Source organism: Lotus japonicus, chromosome 2 (genome assembly GCF_012489685.1).
Source record: "Lotus japonicus ecotype B-129 chromosome 2, LjGifu_v1.2".
NCBI lineage: Eukaryota > Viridiplantae > Streptophyta > Magnoliopsida > Fabales > Fabaceae > Lotus > Lotus japonicus.
This window is the reverse complement of record NC_080042.1, coordinates 94230954-94251943: the sequence shown is the minus strand read 5'-3', so window position 1 is coordinate 94251943 and position 20990 is coordinate 94230954. Positions and strand designations below refer to the sequence as shown.

Sequence of the window (20990 nt, the reverse complement as noted above, 5' to 3'; positions counted from 1 at the left end):
ATATACACATGCTTAAAAGTTGAATAATTTGCTATCCTTACATTTGTACCATAGAGTAAAATACAAGTACAAAAAAGAAAAAGAAAAAATGACAGGTAATAATTAAACAACTCACTTTTAGGTGCTGCTAGATAGCTCAAGTGGTAAGAGCTAGTGACATAAGGGTTTGGTTGGGTGAAGGGTGAAGGGTCTCTCGGGTTCAAACCCGGAGGAGGGAGTAATTTACTAACATTTCTAACAACTAACATTTGACTATAAAAAAAAGTGCTGCTAGATACTTTTGGTGGAATTTAATTAACAAATAAATTAAGAAAATTATATATTTAAAGGCTAAATTCTTTAGTGAAAGTTATTAAAAGATTAATGAAAAGAAATTTCTATACAACTAATCTTACATATGAATGTAGGGTTAAAGTCTCCAAAGTATGATGGGGTAGTACTATAAAATAAAATAAAATAAATAAATAAAAGCAAAACATTCTTTTTGCTCATTCGAAAAACTAACAAGAAGCACACTATGGAACCGAATGAAATCTTAGAATAAATATATAAATATAAAAAATATTTAAATAATATTTTTGGTTGTTTGTTCGAAAAAAGAGAGAAAGTTCTTAGAAAGAAGGAAGAAAGCAAGAGGCAACGCTAACGCTACCCAGTGGGTGTCGTTTGTTGAAATTCAAAGTTGAAAGTTGAAAGTTGAAAGTTGAAAGTTGATACTCTCTCTCATTCTCTGCAGAAATTCACAGGCATGGGTCAAGCTTTTCGGAAGCTCTTCGATACCTTCTTCGGCACCTCTGAGATGCGGGTACGGCAACCCTTTCTTCTTCTTCTTCTTCTTCTTCTTCGATTATCTAGCTTCTTTTCTGTAAAAACAACCTCGTTTGTCTAATTTGCTGCAAATTTAAATTTATTGTTTCTTTGATCTGGTTGGCATAGGTTGTGATGCTTGGTCTTGATGCTGCTGGAAAGACAACTATACTGTACAAACTCCACATTGGAGAAGTTTTATCAACTGTTCCTACTATTGGTGGGTCTTATTTTCTTCTATCAAAGAAATTCATGCTTAATTTCAACTTCTATCGGGGTGTGTTTGGATAAACAGCTTAATTAACCACTTATTATCGCGTATTCATAAGCTAATTTGAGAAACTTATTGAAATAAGCTCATAATAGGTTATAAGTAGGTATAAGCTTTTTACATATGCGCTCTCAAATGGGGCCTAAGTATGTATGAGGATATGCTGAGCTGAGTTGAGTTGCATAGTTGTTTCCTAGATTGTTTGAAGACATGGAGGGATTTTTTTTTATCATGAAAGTAGTTTTTCTGCAGCTGAATTTCTTGTGGTAAAAGAGAATTTCCTCTCTTCGTTGGTAGGGATAATATCTATTACTTTCAGCAGTGAGTAGAATGGAATTAAATCAGAGCTAACATATATGCAATTGTCTTTGAAGTTTCAAGTCCAACAAAAAGTTAGAATTGCACAAATTTATCAACAATTATGTAGTTCTTTCTCAAAATCAGTTTCTTCCTTCAATTGCTGGAATCACGTTTTCACAAAAGCTTAAGGAATTTGATTTTTGTTCCTGAGATGGGATTCTAGCGTCTTCAAATGCTCCGCTAGACTTTACTAAGTCCTTCTCCATTCTCTTGAATGTGGTTGTTGGTTATAGTAATTCCCATTCTGCAAGAATAGAGGTTTGGCAGAACAAACATTGATTCTATAAAAATGTTTGATTCAGACTCAAGATGTAAGTAAGAGTTGAGCCATATCTGGCAGTTATTTTTAACAAATATTCTTCTAAAGCTTTTCACAAGATCACATTTCAGTTCTTTTATCCAGCTTGAGGGTACTGTTACCTTGTTTGGTATTTCTGTTAATAAATTATGAAAAGCACTGTTTATTGTCCAGATTTCCCATGTCAAGGGAGATAAATTTCCCTCTTTTATTTTATTGAACTATTTTGATCCTTCTTTTCATTAAGGTTTTCTTTGACAGCCAAAATAATCAGGTCATGTCAATACATGCAAGCCCTGGTGTTTTTGGCTGTCAAATGGGTCTGTAGTTGTTTTTATAGGCTTATAAGTTGTATTGCCTTGCAGGCTTCAATGTGGAGAAAGTTCAGTATAAGAATGTTATTTTTACTGTCTGGGATGTTGGAGGACAAGAGAAATTAAGGCCACTCTGGAGGCACTATTTTCAAAATACAGATGGTCTGGTAAGAATATATCTCCTTGCGCCTTTTTCTTTTCCCAGTGAAAAGGAAGGTTGTGCTCTTGTAGTTCTTTTGTGAGACTTTCCTTCTTTTACCATCTTTAATTTGTCCAATGAGTCTGGAAAGACAAGTAAATGTGCATAGGCTAGCAAAATTGATATTTATAAACAGGTGTGAACTTTTGCAGATTTATGTTGTTGATAGCCTGGACCGTGAGAGAATTGGTCAAGCAAAGCAAGAATTCCAGGTGTTTTAATCAAATTTTAATATCATATTATGTGCACATATATCATATATGTCCATTTTGTGTGTGTGTATTATTACAAACTAACTTTGAATTGATTCATGGATGCAGGCAATCATAAATGATCCGTTTATGCTAAATAGTGTCATATTGGTGTTTGCAAACAAACAGGATCTGGTATGTCTTTGTTACTTATTTCTTTATGTACTTTCATCTGCATTTCCTGACATCAAGGCTATCTCCGTGACTGAAGATCTCATAGCCAAAGCTTGTAATCGGTTGAAATAGTGACATTGTTTACTGAATAAGTTAAAAGGAGTGTATAGGATGTAATAATACATATTAATGTTTGGTTTTTACATCACTCCATTTATCAAAACAATTAAAATCATATCGAATTAGTTAGAAGGCCTCTGAATTGTTAAAACTTTTTATCATATATCCTCTTGTATTAGATAGAAACTTTTCATAGTTGTACCTAGCAACTTAAATTCTCTTTGTCTGTACACCAAGTAGTCCTCCTGGTTGCTTCTTCTTCAAAGGGTCTGACTCTCCAGCCATATTTAGCTTCTCCTTAATCGCACACCAATCTATATTCATATCGAAAGTTTTAGACAAATTCTCTGCCATTCAAATTACCAGCACCTCTTGTTTATCTCGTATAATTGTGTAAGATTCCTAGATGTCATGAGTTTTATGGAGTCATTTGTGTGGATTTCCCTGTAGTAAATAATGCAATACTATCCCATACATAAAATTACAGGCTTTTGTTTGTGCCAGTTCAGTCATGGAGTATCACACCTAGACAAATTGAAATGAACACCTGGATTTGTTTTACTTTATGCTCAAGTCTGGTCATAACTCATAATTGTTAATAATTTCTTCTTCTTTTGTAGAGAGGGGCAATGACGCCAATGGAAGTATGCCAAGGACTCGGTCTGTTTGATCTAAAGAACAGAAAATGGCACATACAAGCCACTTGTGCACTTAAGGGTGATGGCCTTTATGAAGGCTTGGACTGGTTGTCTTCAACTCTGAAGGAGAGACAAGCTGCTTGATACTCCTCTTCAATTGGAACATTATCCTTCTAAATGTCAAGGTTTGAACTATAGTTACTGTTATTCACAAGTTACCATCCCTGCTTATATAATTCCATGACATCATAGGTCTTGTATGATGCAGGTATTTTGGCCCTTGTTATTGACGAACGTGTAGAGTTTGGCTAGATTCATTAAAAAATGCTGTAGAAAAGTACTCAATTTTTTAGGGTTGCATTGATTAGGTTACGTCAAAAGCTGAAGTGTATAGATGCTTTGAGTTGCAGATACTAGATATATGACTCTGGTACACTGTACATAAATTTGAGCGCGACGAATGAAAACTACTTTGGAGACACGAATTGTGTTGGCATTATGAATTCATTCAATGATTACGTGCTTGACTTACTGTATAGTTGTTGTTGGCTACTGGATTTTGGGTTCATTTTGGCTTGATTTTTCATCCTATCCTTCTCTCCACTAAGATCATGATCCTCTCAATGTATCACTTGGGGTACTTATTATGACTTATGAGGAGAGAGATAGACAAAATGTTTCACTTGACATTGTCATGTGACGAAAAAAATCTTAATTCCATAAAAATATATGATCGTGACCAAACATTTAGCTCAATACCCGTTTGTTACTCTGTATCCACTGTATGCAATTTAGTTAATAAAAAGTTAAAAACATAACATGAATCACTGCATTTTATTTGTTATGATTAAACAAAGAGCATTGATTCAAAATAGAAAGACCATTTCATACTTTAATTCCTGAAATCAATTTCATTTTCTTTTATTTTTTCGGCAATTTTTTTTTACTTTATTTTAATTTTATGAAACTCAGTCTTAAAAAGGGTAGGGAAATTGGATGAGGGTTTTTTAGATAAATAAGTTCTTGGTTTTGTATAGTGAACAAGTTTTGATTTCTGTACTTAATCATATTGAAGTAAAGTTGCTAAAACATCCTTGCGTTTAGAGAAATACCTCACTTTTGGTTCTTGTTGGTAAATGAGCTCTCGTGAGTAGTGATCATGGCACGTGACTCGCAATGTGACATGCTGATATGATGGGTGATGTGCCAATTGAGGGACTAAAACCGATCTTTTTCAAATTGTAGATCGACTAAAAAAAATTAACCTATAAAATTAGATTTTTCCCTCCACCCAAAAATCACTAATTTGAATTATAGAAGTTCATCTTCTTACCAATAAATATCATTGTTCTATAATATAATCACATGAAAAAGAAAAAAATTCTGATCATTTTACAAAAAAGTGAATGCTTATTTTGGCCCTCCAAATATATAAGCGTTGATAATTTAGTTATCTAATAATTCATATATTAAAGACATTTAATATCAAATTTTAACAAATAATTAGACCATACTTGTCGTTTTAACACGAATTCATTTTTAAAAAATTAATGTTAGAATCATTTGCCTTATTCATGAGTAGAGAATCAATTCAATCAAACTAATAAGTAATAGTGTAATACTAATAAAATTTCCAGATGTTCAAAATATTTTTTTGGAAAATAATTTAGCCAAATAATTTGATAAAATCTTTCTCACAATTTCTATGCATGTTGTAACAATTTAGTCGTTTTTTATTATTAAAATATTATGTCAGGTAATACTCCCAATTAGCTCTCGTAGCTCAGTTGGTTAGAGCACCCGTTTAGTAAGCGGGAGGTCTTGAGTTCGACTCTCAACGAGAGCAATATTCTGTTGTTTTTTCACAATAGCTGTACATTTATATTTTGGCATGGATGGAGGCATGGAGCACAAGCAAAGAGCAAAATGTCTGAATAAAATTGTATTTATATTCAATATCATAACTTTCTATATGAATTTACAAAGCTACATACACAACCACAACACTTTTGTCCAAGATTTTTTCTCTTTAACCAATGCTTACCACAATATAAATTCACCATCTTTCATCTCCAATCCAATTATTCTTCTCTTTTGGCCCTGTAGGACCTTCCTCACCATACAGCTCCACTGGGAGCTTTTTAACCAAGTTAACAAATGAAATTCTAAGCCTGAAGGGAAGGGCATTTATTATCTTATCCAACTCAGTTTTTGAACCATAAACAATTTTAGGACCCCACTCTCTCATATACTGCAACCATTGAGGCTCTCTAACAACATCTCCTAGATACTCAGCTGCAACAATTTCATACTGAATACTTGAATCAACATACAAGTTACTACTACAAGCATCATTCCTAATGCCAATCCCAAGTTTTGAAGAACCTTGGATATAGGTTCCAGGATGGGGAAAACTTGCATGTCCACTTTTTGATGAGTACACAATAGCTTTATTGCCATTAATATACTCTAAGTCATATGAATCCACCCATTTGCCACCACTGTGCTGTGAGAAATATATACTCCAAAGCTCTCCACTGAAGTTGCATATACGAAGCGTAAAATGCTCCCAGTCACCCACATGCTCTCCAACCTTGCTAAAAGCAATGCTTGTGATTCCAAATTTCAGAGTGGAAGGTCCATTGAAGGGGCAAAAAACCCACATTGCTAAGTCAGTGAATGTCCCACCAAGTGCTGGCTTCACATGAACATAAAGCTTGGCACCTTTCAAGTCCCCATGTTTGACAAATTCCCTTTGATCATCATCATCACATGGCAAATCTATCCAAAACTCACCATCATTTGTTCCTCCAATCGGCAAATTTGAGCCACCTGCATCAATAGCCTCTCCTGTAGACACACCTTTTCTGAACAACATGGCTCTGTTACTGAAAAACCAATCAACAGAAGAAGGCAAGTAAACTTCTTCAGGATGAAAATAAACAGTAGGGCCATAATGCTCTATAAGTGCATGTATTTGCTGAAGGCATGGCATTGCTGGTAGCACAGGATTTAAGTTCTTCAAGCACACAACAGGTAGCTGTTCTCCCATGTTCACACAACTACTGCAGAAAAATGTTCCAACTGAAACTCCTTTCCCCATCATGCCGCGGTCACAAGGTCTCAAACTCCATACCGAAAATGGAAACTCCGGAATTTCAGAGCTAACATCGAGTATTTGGCGGTAAGGTTCGCATTTATCAGTGAGGTCAGCGCGAACACAACTCATTTCATCTAAATTCGGTTTGTCAGGCTTTTTTGTAACCAAATAGCCAAGGGCCTTGTAACCTTCAGGAGGTTGGGGAAGCCAAAAGTATGCAGAACTAGTTACAATTTCCTTGCTTCCTGCATTGGAACACCAAACTAATGTATAATCAAGAGGTTTCCTCAGAGCTGGTAACTTGTTCTGGTCGCCTATTTCAATTTTTTCAGATGAGCAAGCTTCTACTTCCCTAGCAACAAGCACAAAACCCCATAAGGGTTTGTTGTAGCTAGGTTGACAATAGTGACTAAGGACATGAAACCCATCTGGTATTCCAACAGGTTTATAAAATGCAACAGCTTTTCTCATCTCCACCATAACATTGCTGTTCCAAACCAATTCAAAGCTAGTAACACTGCACACTTCCAATTCACCCAGGTTTATAATTCCAGAAGCAAAACCCTGTCCTGTAATCACACACACATGCACAATTACAGAATACACTGACCTATAATACACAATCACACGTACCTACGTACCCATCAATCTATGTCACAAAAGAGATAAACTTTGTAGTCTTACATTACACCAAAGGAAAATTCTAAAAGATTTATGATTTATAGCGTGTTAGGATCAGCTTCTCTTTTCTTAGAATCAATTCTGACACTGGAAGCTATTCACATGAACTTCTCCTCATAATTGATTTTGACTATAGAATCAATTGTAAAAGGAGCTATTAACCAATTACAATTATAAATCATGCTATTAACTACATAATGGAATGCAATTCAGTGGTTAGCGATTAAATTACTATGTCAACTGTCAAGTGAAAAGACAAGTGTCAATTAGAGGTAGTATGAGAAAAAATGGTAAAGTTTTTGTTTACCTTGAGGCCATTGGGGTAGTGGAGAAGGAAGGGAAAACCGTTGAGGGAGAGTGACTGCGGAATTGGCATTTGATTTCCATGGAAAGAAGCAGTTCCATTTGCAGCGAAGCATGTGAAATAGTTGCGGAGAAACGCAATAGTAGAAAAGAGTTAACACTCGGTGCTTCAGATACAAACTAATCATTGTAAATCTAATATCAATCTAATCTGCAATTTCATGAAACAGTGACAGTACTTGCGTACGTTGCGTGTAAATGAATCCTCAACTCAACTATTGCTTCTTGTTTGCACATGTTTCGATTCTTCTCCAGCATCAACCTTTGTCCCCACTGCATCATCGCTGTTCTCAATCAGCAAAGATCGGGAATTATTAGATCTTTTTTTCTTTCTTTCAAAGGTGCATCATAATTTCTATATAAACTATGGAAAATAAATATTACTAAAATAAAATGATTTCAAATAGGATTAAAAATCCAATAGTTAATTAAATTATTAACTGTATTACACTATTACTTTATGCGTGATAATTTTTATTTAATAAGGCTTGCTGGATATGAGCTTGACAGCCAAACCGACAGTGATAAATAATTCATGATAAGTTCCTATCATACTTCAAAGTTCAAATAAAAATCCAAAAATAATTAACGATAAAATCAACGACCAAATTGTGAGAATTATTTAATCAATGATAGCATGTTGATTTTGAGATGAAAACTAGGATATTTCACGATCAATCTCATATCGTTTAATGAGATGACAATATAATAAAAATTAATCTTATAATTATCAATACTGAAAAAATGAGGATATATTTTGATTAACACCGAAAAACTAACATATCTCAATTCATATCTGAACTAATAGCATAATTTGCTGTAAATATCTTTAGAAATTGACCATTTAGGTGAGATTCTATAGGTGTTTCAGACATGAAAGATTGATGGAGATGATGGAACGATGTATTAGACCCCATCATATTTGATATAGTCAACTATCCCCCATAATTTTGGCCACACTGACGTAGAATCCTAACAAAATTTGCTAAAGTTTAATTAAAATATTCAAACTACTCATTCAAATTATTTTCCATGTTAATTTTTTATTAATAATAATATTTAGGACTTTTAAAAAAAATATATTTAGGATGAAAAAAATATATCATGAATTCGAGTATTAAAAGAGAAAATACATACAAATTATAGCTCGTTTATTGTATGTGAAGAGTTTATTTTTCCTTTGTTTTATTATTTCTTTTGGGCAGTAGCCTCCCTCATTAAAAAAAAAAAAAGAAAAAAGAGTTAATTTGAGTTTAACTATAACCTACAAAAAGTTAACCGATCCTATTTATTCACACAATTTTTATGAAAAACTTATGGTACAAAATACTACAGCAACATTTTTCAAATTTAAATTCAAAAAAAAATCATTTTTCAAATTAGATGTATTAATTTTTTTTATAAGCCAATTATATTGAATGAAGTACAAATGGTACTTCAATTCAAAAAAAGTTAATTTACTTTATTTCGAATTGAGAGTTTAATCATCACACATAAAAATAAAGCAACGTTACGGTCATCCGCTTACACCTTAGTGCGAGCCTGCAGCAAAAGAATCATCCAAAAAAATTGATGTTTTAACTATTAAATGTGTCAATTTATTTACTATTTTTTAAAAGCTACTTAAATAAAATAGTCTATAAAAGATTTGGACATTAGTTATTGTTGTTGCTGACGTGGGAGTCTGATCCACACCAGAAGAAGAATGGTTGGAAATCAAGACTGAATGAGATTGTAGTCAGAAAGAAAAAAATTCAAGCATTCACCATAACCTTTCCTTTCCTTCTCCTCTTTTTCCATCCACTCATTTTCTCCCTCACATTTTCCCGGGAAAATAACCGTCTCTCTCTCTCACACACACACCATCATCATCATCATCATCATCATCATCATCATCATCTTCACTGTACTCTGCAGCTTGAGCATGAGCACAACCATGCTCTCATGCCAACGCTCTTCCACAATGTTCGCTCGTCAAACCACTTCTCCATTTCTTCACAGATTCCGTCACTTCAAACTCAAACCTCACCGCCCTCGATTTCGCTGCTTGCTCGACCAAATCGTTGCTCCCTCCTCGTCGTTGACCTCCGCGAATGTCATCGCTGCCGCTGCTAAGGCCGCCTCCGTCCACGGCGCTGTCTCCTCCGCCATCACTCAGGTTGCCGTCACCGCCTTCGCTATTGCTTCCGGTGCTTGTCTCTCCACCAAGGTTGATTTCTTATGGCCTAAATTGGAGGAACAAACAGGTCCTGATTCCGCTGATTCTGATTCCACAGACTCACTCACTTCTGTTTTGGATTTAATTGACAGTACTTGTTCTTTGCATGCGTTAGACTTGAAATTTTCTGTTACTGGTTCTGTCACTACACTACATGATCTAGGGCGTGTTTGCCTAAACAACTTAATTAGATGCTTATGTCAATAAGCACTTATCATACGAGTGTTTATTCATAAGTAGGTATGTGCGTTTGAGTAAACAATTTAATCAGGCGCTTATGACAATAACCACTTCTAATTTAATAAGCTTATTTTAATAAGCTCAAAGTAGCCTATAACCTATGGCTAACTATAAGCTCTTATTCATAAACTACCATGAGCAGCTTATGAAAATAAGCTCGAAACAGCTTATATATAGGTCATTAGCTAATTTTCATAGCTTACTCATATATGTGCATAAGCTCCTAAAGCGGCCTAGTTGTCTTGTTAACAAAATTTATCTGCATCATCCTCCGGGTGTCCTATGTTGACAGGGGTAATTTATAACATGCAGGTGCCATTATGCAGGATGGAGTAGATATTACTGGCTACACTATATTTGATGATGAAAAGGTTTGTTATATCTACTTGCGTTATGTATGGCTTTCATGTTCTCTTTTTGTATCGTTAAAATACCTTTATGTGTGAAGGCAGGTCCAGAAGGCTATAGCGTTTGCAAGGAAAGCGCACCGAGGCCAAATGCGGAAGACAGGAGAGCCTTATTTAACACACTGTATCCATACAGGAAGAATCTTGGCAGCGTTGGTTCCATCAAGTGGTAAACGAGTAAGTTATCCTCTGATTAGTTATTAGAGTGTCAAAGTGACTGAACTTGTTATCTGTGTTTTATATTTCTGCACGCGTTGACTCCTTTTCCTTCTGTGCTGGATGACTTAAATGACTGTTTGCGTCCCAAAATTGTCGGCTGCTTTGGAGGATTTTTTTCTGTCTCCCACCAGTATTTGCTGGAGACTGCATTGCATACCATTATTGAACAATAAGTTTCTTGTGCATATCTTTTTTCCAAATTAATTGAAAAGTATTTAACAATGATGTCTTTCTTCGCACCAGATTTAGCCTTTGACGTTGCTGAAATAGCTAAATGAACCTTTACTAATACTGTATTTAGTATGTCATTATTAAGCAATACGCCATACATGTTAACTTTTATGCTACTATAATTGTTGTATCTTCTGAAGATGCATGCATAGCATGTCAAAGCATTTTTCGTTTTTAAATATTCCTTTGGTTGAAATCTTGATACTCTGTTTCAGGCTGTTGACACGGTCGTGGCTGGTATTTTACATGACGTGGTTGATGACGCTTGTCAAAGTCTACAGGACATTGAGGCAGAGTTTGGGGATGATGTAGTCAAGTTGGTAGCTGGTGTTTCAAGGTTAAGCTATATAAATCAGGTATCATAAAGCAAAAAAAAAACTTTCTAATACATTTTTTTCTTGAAGGAAGTGGTGCATTGTCGCTTTCCATCTTTAGCCACCGTTGTATTTCAATATCTTGTAGACCTTGATAGAGGATGACATAAAGATATTAGTTCTTTTATATGTTGCCAGATATATAAAGCATTCGTATGCCTCTATATAATAGCCTAACAGTAAGCATTTCAGTTGTATTGGTCCTTGACATGGTTATCAAGTTGTCGTTTTTGTTAGGTTAGGACTTAGGAGTATTAGACTCTTGACATTAATCACATAATTTGATAGGAACCGAATTTATTACAGAATATTTATGGAAGTACTGGTATTCGAGAGCCAGTTCTCTCCTACAAATTCTGGAATTTTGAGAGTCCAGTCTCTCCCTAAAACAACCACCCAATTTCTGAATGTCTAAACTAACAGCCACAACTCCTATTTATAACTAGAAATTTAATAACAACCCCTAGGCAGTTTTGATAGAACATAACTAACATAAACTGATGTAAATAACTAACCCAATAAATAATTAAATAATAACTTTCTAACTGCTACTGTTCACGAGTACTGTTCATGCAGTTTCCTATCAATACCCCGCCCTAAAAGATCCACCTTGTCCCCAAGGTGATAATTCAGAAAAGTTTCTTGCACTATGGCCACAGATTTGCCAACTGATTTCACATGAAGGAAGCCTGAATCCGGTGGCTTTGCCGGAGGTCGTTTGGCGGTTACCAAATGGCATGGAATACAGCCCAAGGTGTTGGGATCACCGACAAAGAGGTCTGGTGGCTTAGTCGGCGGATGATTGACAGTCATTGTCTTGCAACGGAGTGAGTCTGGCGGTTTTCGTGGTGGCCTTCCCGTGCGAACTGCAACGCTGTTCTGGAATTGCAGAGTCTCAACCTTTGTCACCCTCAATTTCATCTTTACTATAAACTCAAAATACAGCGATGGTGAGTGTTCAACCCGCAATTTCAGTCTTCCTGTACCATCGAACCCTAAGTCGGCCTTTTGGGGCCAAACAGTGGATTCGTCCTCCGTTTCCCGTTGAAAGATGCAATCCTGTCTTTCCACCATGGTCGAACAATGCTGCAGCAACTGCTGGATGAGAGAGATCTTCTCTATTTCGTCCTTTCTCTGACGTGCGATTTCCTCTCTCAAATCTGCAATCTCCTTCTTTATTTGTCTAAGAAGGCCAATTGTTGTCTCCTTCTCCATTTCTTCACGATTCATTTGCACCACAGCACCTGGATGGTGCTCGGATACCAAATTGATAGGAACCGAATTTATTACAGAATATTTATGGAAGTACTGGTGTTCGAGAGCCAGTTCTCTCCTACAAATTCTGGAATTTTGAGAGTCCAGTCTCTCCCTAAGACAACCACCCAATTTCTGAATGTCTAAAGTATAAACTAACAGCCACAACTCCTATTTATAACTAGAAATTTAATAACCACCCCTAGGCAGTTTTGATAGAACATAACTAACATAAACTGATGTAAATAACTAACCCAACAAATAATTAAATAATAACTTTCTAACTGCTACTGTTCACGAGTACTGTTCATGCAGTTTCCTATCATAATTATTGCATAGCTTGTTGGAGATTCAAGTGTACAACTAAGTTCCACGTCAGTAAAGAATGATTTAAGTGAGGAACATGTAAGTCAAAATGCCTATATACATATACTCACTGCCCTATAGTTTTTGGGTCAAGAAATGGTGTCAAACTCACAATTCGTACATTGATTAGGAAGGGTTTAGTGATGATCATGTAAGTAAGCAGGACCCATATATCTATTACCTTAAGCTTTTGGGTCAAGATGTGGTGTCACAATCACTATTCCGGTTTATCAATTCACCTTTTGGTGGATGCCTCCCACTTTTGGGGTTCCCCTTTCCCACCTAACAGTTGGTATTGAAGCCAAGGGTTTAGCTTGGCTAAATATTTGGAGATGGTGGTTGATGCTCGTGTTTTTGTCTAACCCATATTGTGTTGCACTGGTCAAGACTTAGGCTCTTAAGTAGTAGCCCCAAGAATACTTGGAAATTCTTCTGCTTGAGGGGGAGCATACATTGTTAGGACTCACACTTGAAGTGGGGAATGTTGGAAACCTTAGTGTGAGAGATGAAATCCTAAATTGGTTAAGAATGAGGTTAAATCATGACCATGTAATAAAAAGGGCCCATATTCTCATTGTCAAGATCTGATATCAAGCTCATTATTTTCGTTGGTGGCTTAATCTGTTGATGGACATCTCCTAACATAATCATCATGCAATATCTTAAGTCTAGTGATGAAATGTATTCTGCTGTTTCATCATATTTATATGTTAGAATCTTGAAACTCTATTCTCCTATCATTTTCTTTTGCAGCTATTACGCAGGCATCGAAGGGTAAGCGTGAACCAGGGTGTCCTTGGCCAAGAAGAGGTATAGAATCTGATTTATGTATATATTATATAACAAAATATTAAAGGACACCTTGATATTTAAAAAATGCAAAGATCAATATGGGAAGTGGGGAATGCATCATATTTTGGTAGAGCTTGAAGTTGGGTCAGTTTATACATAATCTGATAATCTGTTAAATTCAGAGACTGATTTTCCATAAAAAAGTTTGACGCAACAGCATTTTATACATATCATTTTAATGCATCTGGTGGCTGCTCAAGATAATATTTAAACCAGGGTTGTTAATGGCGGATAGCGTAGCGGCAAGCCCAAAAAATGATATTTCGAGCGCTATAGCGGCAAATAGCGGTGAATAGTGGAGTAGTGGTGAACCCCCAGGGCGCTACGCTATAGTGCTATTGCACCGCTATGGCGCGCTATTAACAACCCTGATTTAAACTATATGTCTTTTGAGTAAAGCATATGATATATTGGGCGGTGGAATTAGCAACAGTGAGTTTTCTGATGTGTTACATTCTCAATCTACTAGGCAAGTAATTTACGAGTGATGCTTTTGGGAATGGTTGATGATCCACGTGTTGTGCTCATCAAGCTTGCAGATCGTCTTCACAACATGAGAACAATGTACTGGTTCTCTGAGCTTCTTCAATTTATTTGCCTTTACGCCCAATATTTTGGTTTCTTTATTTTCTTTTATTTTTCTTGTCCTTCATTTCAGACTCAAGATGAAAGGAATATTATTTTAAAATTATCAGCTTTCTCAATCCTCCATGGTTATTAGTTGTGACTTGTAAAGGTTTACTTCCTTGCAATATAAGTTATTTCTTACCAACAGCCTTAAGGCATACAGGGCATTTAACATTTTGGATAAAATTTTGCAAGTTCTAGGTATGTTTCATAGGCCATTTTATTAGGTGACAATGTCTGCTTCGCAGTTATGCTCTGCCATTGCAAAAGGCTCAAGCTGTTGCAGAGGAGACCTTAATTATTTGGTGTTCACTTGCATCAAGATTGGGTCTATGGGCTTTGAAATCTGAACTCGAAGATCTGTGCTTTGCTGTTCTACAGGTCTTCTAATTGTTTCCAACTTCCATGTTTCTTTCACTTTGAAAGCGGTCAATTATATTGATGCAATGCAACTATGTGACAAAATGAGACATCGAGCAAATAGACAGTCCAAACCCTCTGATCATCTATCCACCCCCCTTAGGAATTGTATGCTACACACCCATGAGATTATCATGTCCCCAAGTACTTGTATGCGGTATGCCTTTTGTACATAAAAATCTGTTTTAAGTGTTTATGAAACTTTAATAAGCTCAAGTTCGTTATTTGTAAATCAATACCATCTATATCCACATAAAGAAGAAAAAAAGCAGTTCTACTTGAAAATTAATTTTAAACTATTTTCTGGACCTAAATATTTTATCTTTTTCGCTTAACATGAGATTGAATGATCGTAAGAAGTGACAGTTACAGTTACATTCCTGCTTTTGGATATAAATAGAAACAAAATAGTACTATGGAGATGACTTCAGTTTGGCATTATTGAAGTTTATTGACACTTATACATCGGTTTTTGTATATCAGCCTCAAATATTTCAAAAGATGCGAGCTGATCTAGCTTCCATGTGGAGCCCTTCAAGCAGAATAGGAAATCCGAGAAGATTATCTGTGAAAGGAAACTTGATACCTTCGGAGGAGAACAATTCAACTTCTTTCGACAATAAATCCGTGACATTCAAGGAGGATGTCTCTAGTATGAAGGTAAGAGTTTTTTAAGTTCAAAGGTAATCATTGTATGTATAGTCATGAGATTTGATTAAATGTTGTTTTATGGTTTCATTTGGTAGTTGCTTTCTGTCTTACACTGGTGCTTATGACAACTGCAACTCGCCTACCTGCTTCTTCTGACCGAGTGCCTGACTGCATAATATTAATAAGCACAAATTATTAAATCATTATACTGTTTGTTTATATAGAATTTTATCTTGTTTGCACATGATGAAGTTCAAAATATGTTAAGCTCAAAAAATTTAAGCAAAATGGGTATGGTGGACAGGGGGAAAGTGAGATAAAAAAGTTTATGGACTGAGAAGTGATGTTACTTTTATTTGCTCTAACTTTCCTGCATGCAACTCATAAATAAAAGTATACTTTAAGTTAGACAGAAGATTGATCAAACACACTTATGTCCTTATGTTTAACCATAATTGGTTTCAAGTATTTTATGGTTGTGAAAAGTTCACAAAAGATAACTTTAGGTGGCTATCTCCTATCTGAAGTTACTCTCTAGTAGTAGTAGTAGTAGTAGTAGTAGTAAGCCTTTTTCCTGATGTCTGGAGTGTTTAGGATTGATAACCGAGGCAATTTTTCATTATAATTATGGTTTTTTTTTTTGCAGGATCTTTTGGACGCTGTAGTCCCATTTGATATTTTGTTGGATCGGAGAAAACGGGCTAAATTTCTCAGTACTTTTGGGAATAATATGGAGACATGCATGAAACCAAAGGTTGTTTTAGATGCTGGGTTAGCTTTGGCATCATTGGTCATTTGTGAGGAAGCACTTGAGCGAGAATTGATTATCTCAGCTTCGTATGTTCTTTTTGTCCATTATCATTTACCACTTTTACATTCTGATGTTGTCCATGACACATGCATGCTTTGCTTTGTGTTCCATGTACTGTTATATGCATTGCTGGCTGCTGTAGTGTCGTGGTATAATCAAATTGTAGTTCTTAAAAGTTTCCTTGTGCATATGCAGTTATGTTCCGGGAATGGAAGTTACATTATCAAGCCGATTAAAAAGCCTGTATAGTTTATACAGTAAGGTATTGACAATTTCTTATCTTGACCTTTGAAGTCTACAATATGTTTTTTTAGTTTAGGCTTTAGCTATTCTCACTCTATAATTGTGTAGAACTGTGGCCTTATGTAAATAGTTAGGCATAGGTTTGTGGAGAAGTTTATGTAAGAGACCACTGAGAAGAAAATTTCTGTAAGTTTCATGGTTCCCTTTAAATTTTGTGGTTGACTCTGCATCCTAATGACAGGGACAGAACCAGAAAAAATAAGTTAGGGGGCAAAAATTTAGAACATACTAAGCAAAATCAATAATGATTAATTAGATAAAGCAGTGCAAGAATATAATTATAAAACAATTCATGTGTTTTCACCGACAGGTAAATACTTTGGGATAATTCATTTATGACATGGTATCAGACACTATGATCAAGTGGTCTAGAGTTCGGTCCATTATTCTAATAAAAAAAGTTAAATTTCAGCATGAGATAGCTAGCGTGTGCATTGTAAACGCTTCAAGCCCAATGAGCTATTGCATGAGAGGATATCGTAGAAACATAGTATAAAACCATTTGTGTCTTCACCTGACATATTAAACTTGTCAAATAGTTAATTCATGACAGCGTGTAGAGAAGTGAACTTTTATGCAGGGGTTTCTGACTATTAGTTTTAATATTTCTTTCATTTTTACTAAATTCTTTGTCATTCATCTTAATGGCATAATTTTATACAGCTAGCCATGAATGCTTTTCTTTCTTATTGAGAAATGCTAGCACTTGTGAATCAATAATATTATTGTGGAGATTACTTTGTATGAACTAATTTAATGATAAAAGTCATGATTGTATGTTGTGCAGATGAAACGAAAGGATATAAGCATTGATAAAGTATATGATACTCGTGCATTAAGAGTAGTTGTTGGAGATAAGAAAGGAACCTTGCATGGGCCTGCAGTTAAATGTTGCTATAGTCTTCTTGATATTGTACACAGGTAAAAAAGGGCTAGTTTCAGTCATATAGCCTATGCATATATCATTCAATATAATTATTTGATGAAGATATTAGATATTAATTGACTATTTTTGTTGTGTTACTGTTATGTATTGGTACTTTTTTTTAATAAGAGGGGAAGAAATCTAGAAGAGGAAAAAAAAAAAGCACAGAAGCAGAGTAAGATGAGATATACTCTTAGGGAGGGAACTGAAAATAAAATAGAAATTAACAAGTCAAACTGTCCTCCATTATGTTTTCCTGCCTTTCTTCCTTTTCAGTTATTTTGTATTGTCTGTTATGTGGATATAAACTTGTGTGCTGTGTTCATTCTTTAAGAGTGTAAGTTTAGACCTATTAGATCTTTGGCATATCTTTCACTTAACCCTAATCCTGTTGGCCTCAGACATAGACTCTTATTAAGATCTATACTTTACTATATAGGCTTTGGACTCCAATAGATGGTGAATTTGATGACTACATCATTAATCCTAAGCCTAGTGGCTATCAGGTTAGGATTTCTGCTTCATATTTTATGAAATGATCATCTTGTTCTTCTAATCTTTAAAATTGTGCTTATGACTGTGTTAACTTGTTAAAATTTCAGTCCTTGCACACTGCTGTCCAAGGTCCTGACAACTCACCTTTAGAAGTACAAATAAGAACACAGGTGCTAAATTATTTCACATATCTTGCAGAGGTTATGTGTTTATACATCAGTTCTTTATTTTTCTATTATCATATTGCTTACTAGAGGATGCATGAGTACGCTGAACATGGACTTGCTGCACATTGGCTTTATAAGGAAACTGGAAATCCTTTTTCATCCATAGACAGAATGGATGAACCTGAAACAGAAGCATCCTCCTATTTCTCCAAAGATATAGAAGAGGAAAATTCTCCAGATAGTTTATTAGGTAGATATAAGTCATTAAAGGCTGGGCATCCGGTCCTCAGAGTAGAAGGAAGTCACTTACTTGCTGCTGTTATCATCAGGTAAGTAACAATTCCATTTCTAGTGAATGTTATTCTATAAAGCTACCCATACTGATTGCAGTTTGTGTTTTCAGTGTAGAAAATGATGAAAGAAATTTGTTAGTTGCTGTCAGCTTTGGGCTACCAGCCTCTGAAGCAGTAGGTGACAGAAGATCTTCTTTCCAGATTAAGCAATGGGAAGCTTATGCACAACTATTCAAAAAGGTCCGCTTAGCAAGAACGTTTTTGGTATATTACTTTAGATTATTTATGATGAATGGTTTGTGAAAAAGGCACAAATTAATTTATTGCACTTACTCAGATGACAATGCTCAGATGGATCAGTATATGATTCTTATGCTTACCAACTAGCTTTCTAAATACTGCATATCTCATCTTTTCACTTTTATTTTATTTTAAATTACATGGCCAGGCTGCTTACTGCTGACCTGCTTCAGGTGTCTGATGAATGGTGGTTTGAACCAGGACATGGGGATTGGTTTACTTGTCTAGAGAAGTACACACTATGTCGAGATGGTATGTATCACAAGGTATGCTCTTTTCTGAGAAGTTCCCTTTACTAAATCTTATTTTTGTTAATCAATATAATGGCATACGTATACTGGAAGATTCATTTTCTTGTTTAGATATGCATATTTGTCAAGTCACTGAGTCAATTTTTGAAGGATTGACTGTATTTGAAGTGTTAAGTAATCCAAAAAATGTGTAAGAGAGCTTATTCTATTAAGTAGTTTGGCATATGGTATGTAAGGATTGCATACTTGTATTTAGGAAATATGATTATTTTCTCTGATTGTCATGAAAGACCTGATTTCTATCACATGAAGAGTGTTGATATTGTAGAATTTAAACCAAGCTTATACAGCGATAAAATAATAAGATACCAACATGATTACACCTAGCTACTTCTTTGTATCAATCAGTTTTTGGAATTGTCATCAGTTCTTTTATCCTTTATCATTTACTCTCTTGATTTTAATAGTTCATATCAGTTAATCTTGTGATGTTATAGATTCTATTCGAAGGATAAAATGATTGTTTTTTAAAGATAGAATTTTTTTTGACATTATGGGAATGTAATTTGCATGTTGCTCATACATGGTGTCGCACTCGCCCCACATCATTGGATGGCAGGCTGACATTGTAAAAATTTTCCACTGCATCAAAATTAAATTCATTATAAACATCACATGAAGTACATGGCCATATTTAGTGCAAAACACATCACTGTGACTGCTTTCCCTTACTGGTTTTCTTAGACCTATAACGGGTTTGTAAATGACCATAATTGCATAATTTGCAGCAAGACCAATTTGGGCGCCTACTGCCAACATTCATCCAGGTTATCAATTTTACTGAGGAAGAAGAATCTGAATACTGGGATGTTGTTTCTGCGGTGTTTGAGGGCAGGCCAGTGGATTGCATTACATCACGGCCAAAATTTGACTTTGTTGCATCAACTTCTGTGGATGCTAGCATCAATAACAAGGTTTTTTAGTTGAACAACTTGCCTCTCTTACTCACTGCAAATTGAAATTGCTTAACTCCGTTCACTTTTGTTTCTTGTCGTGTCTAAAATAATTGCCACTCAAAAATATAATGGTGCATTTTGTTTCCCTCAATTCCATGTTATGTAACTGATTAATGAGAGTATCATTGTTTAGATTTCACGTCTCTTGAATTGATCAACTAAAATAACCAGTCACGTGTTGAAAAGTTGTTTTGACCCACTGGTATGAAATTTCTGCTTACAGCAAAATATTTATATCATATTATATAGAACATCATTTATATTTTTGGTAATGTTTGTAATGACGAACACAAACTTTTACATGCCGATTAAGATGGAAGAAATCAGTTTTTCTAATACGCATAGCAGGCTAAAATGTAGGTATGAAATTAGTGTGTTTGTGTGTGTGTCTGCCATCATGCACATTGAAAGTTGTTATCCCCCCCCCCCCCTTTATTCCAGTAGATTTATGAAATGTCGATGAATGTCTAAGTGACTCTTTGCATTCATCTTGTAGGTGCAACTCTTGAGAACAATGCTTTCCTGGGAAGAGCAATTGCGCTCGGAAGTGAGTATCAAGCAAATAAAGCAGGATGCAGAGCTTTATGATCTTCATGGTTCTCTTAACCTTGGAGAAGTGGTAATTATATGTTGGCCTAATGGTGAAATTATGAGGTTAAAAGCTGGCAGCACTGCTACTGATGCGGCTCTAAGAGTTGGTTTGGATGGAAAGCTGGTTTTGATTAATGGACAGCTAGTACTGCCCAATACGAAACTCAAAGACGGTGATGTTGTTGAAGTAAGAATCTAAATCATTCGTTTGTTAAAAAGATGTAAATATTTCTGGGTTGTGTCATGCACCCTGTTAGATTGAACAGAAAATGAAAATAGGCAGATTTCATTTGTCATATATTAATTTGGAAGTGGGGATTCTTGATAGAACAACGTTCCTTTGACTCCAACATGTTGGATAACAAATGCAAAATCATGTAAATACTTTTTTCGCTGTTACTTATCTTGGTTGTCTGTGGTAACTGGTAATTAATTGCTCATGTTTTAAACTAATTATCACCCT

The 20990-nt window shown here is 35.3% G+C and overlaps 3 protein-coding genes and 1 non-coding gene across 7 annotated transcripts; 3 read left to right on the top strand and 1 right to left on the bottom strand.

Moving 5' to 3' along the window:
- The first annotated feature begins 598 nt into the window (after positions 1-598).
- On the top strand, positions 599-3908 carry LOC130741321 (uncharacterized). Of its 2 annotated transcripts, XM_057594177.1 has the most exons (8): positions 599-655; positions 737-805; positions 937-1027; positions 2102-2217; positions 2402-2461; positions 2570-2635; positions 3355-3557; positions 3641-3908. In XM_057594177.1, exons 2-7 carry the CDS (start codon positions 749-751, stop codon positions 3514-3516), a joined length of 552 nt encoding a protein of 183 aa, XP_057450160.1. In that variant the 5' UTR covers positions 599-655; positions 737-748; the 3' UTR covers positions 3517-3557; positions 3641-3908. The 2 variants fall into 2 exon arrangements, with proteins under 2 accessions (XP_057450160.1, XP_057450159.1); XM_057594176.1 differs by having other exon boundaries at positions 645-805.
- Positions 3909-5144: 1236 nt separating this feature from the next.
- Positions 5145-5218, top strand: TRNAT-AGU (transfer RNA threonine (anticodon AGU)). Its single transcript has one exon. It is a non-coding gene; the product is annotated as a tRNA-Thr (tRNA).
- Positions 5219-5299: 81 nt separating this feature from the next.
- On the bottom strand, positions 5300-7857 carry LOC130741320 (hypothetical protein At1g04090-like). Its single transcript, XM_057594175.1, has 2 exons — positions 7461-7857; positions 5300-7041 (listed from the first exon to the last, which is right to left on the bottom strand). Exons 1-2 carry the CDS (start codon positions 7642-7644, stop codon positions 5429-5431), a joined length of 1797 nt encoding a protein of 598 aa, XP_057450158.1. The 5' UTR covers positions 7645-7857; the 3' UTR covers positions 5300-5428.
- A 1386-nt stretch (positions 7858-9243) lies between these two features.
- On the top strand, positions 9244-20930 carry LOC130741318 (probable GTP diphosphokinase RSH2, chloroplastic). Of its 3 annotated transcripts, none has more exons than XM_057594171.1 (18): positions 9247-9762; positions 10287-10345; positions 10427-10558; positions 11047-11187; positions 13579-13635; positions 14147-14241; positions 14553-14685; positions 15208-15384; positions 16022-16212; positions 16382-16448; positions 17277-17410; positions 17854-17920; positions 18017-18079; positions 18164-18405; positions 18480-18609; positions 18843-18935; positions 19709-19894; positions 20433-20930. In XM_057594171.1, the coding sequence occupies exons 1-18, from the start codon at positions 9441-9443 to the stop codon at positions 20724-20726; spliced, it is 2583 nt and encodes an 860-aa protein (XP_057450154.1). In that variant the 5' UTR covers positions 9247-9440; the 3' UTR covers positions 20727-20930. The 3 variants fall into 3 exon arrangements, with proteins under 3 accessions (XP_057450156.1, XP_057450154.1, XP_057450155.1); XM_057594172.1 differs by having other exon boundaries at positions 9673-9762; positions 10423-10558; XM_057594173.1 differs by lacking the exon at positions 20433-20930 and having other exon boundaries at positions 9244-9762; positions 18843-18921; positions 19709-19890.
- The last annotated feature ends 60 nt before the right edge of the window (positions 20931-20990 follow it).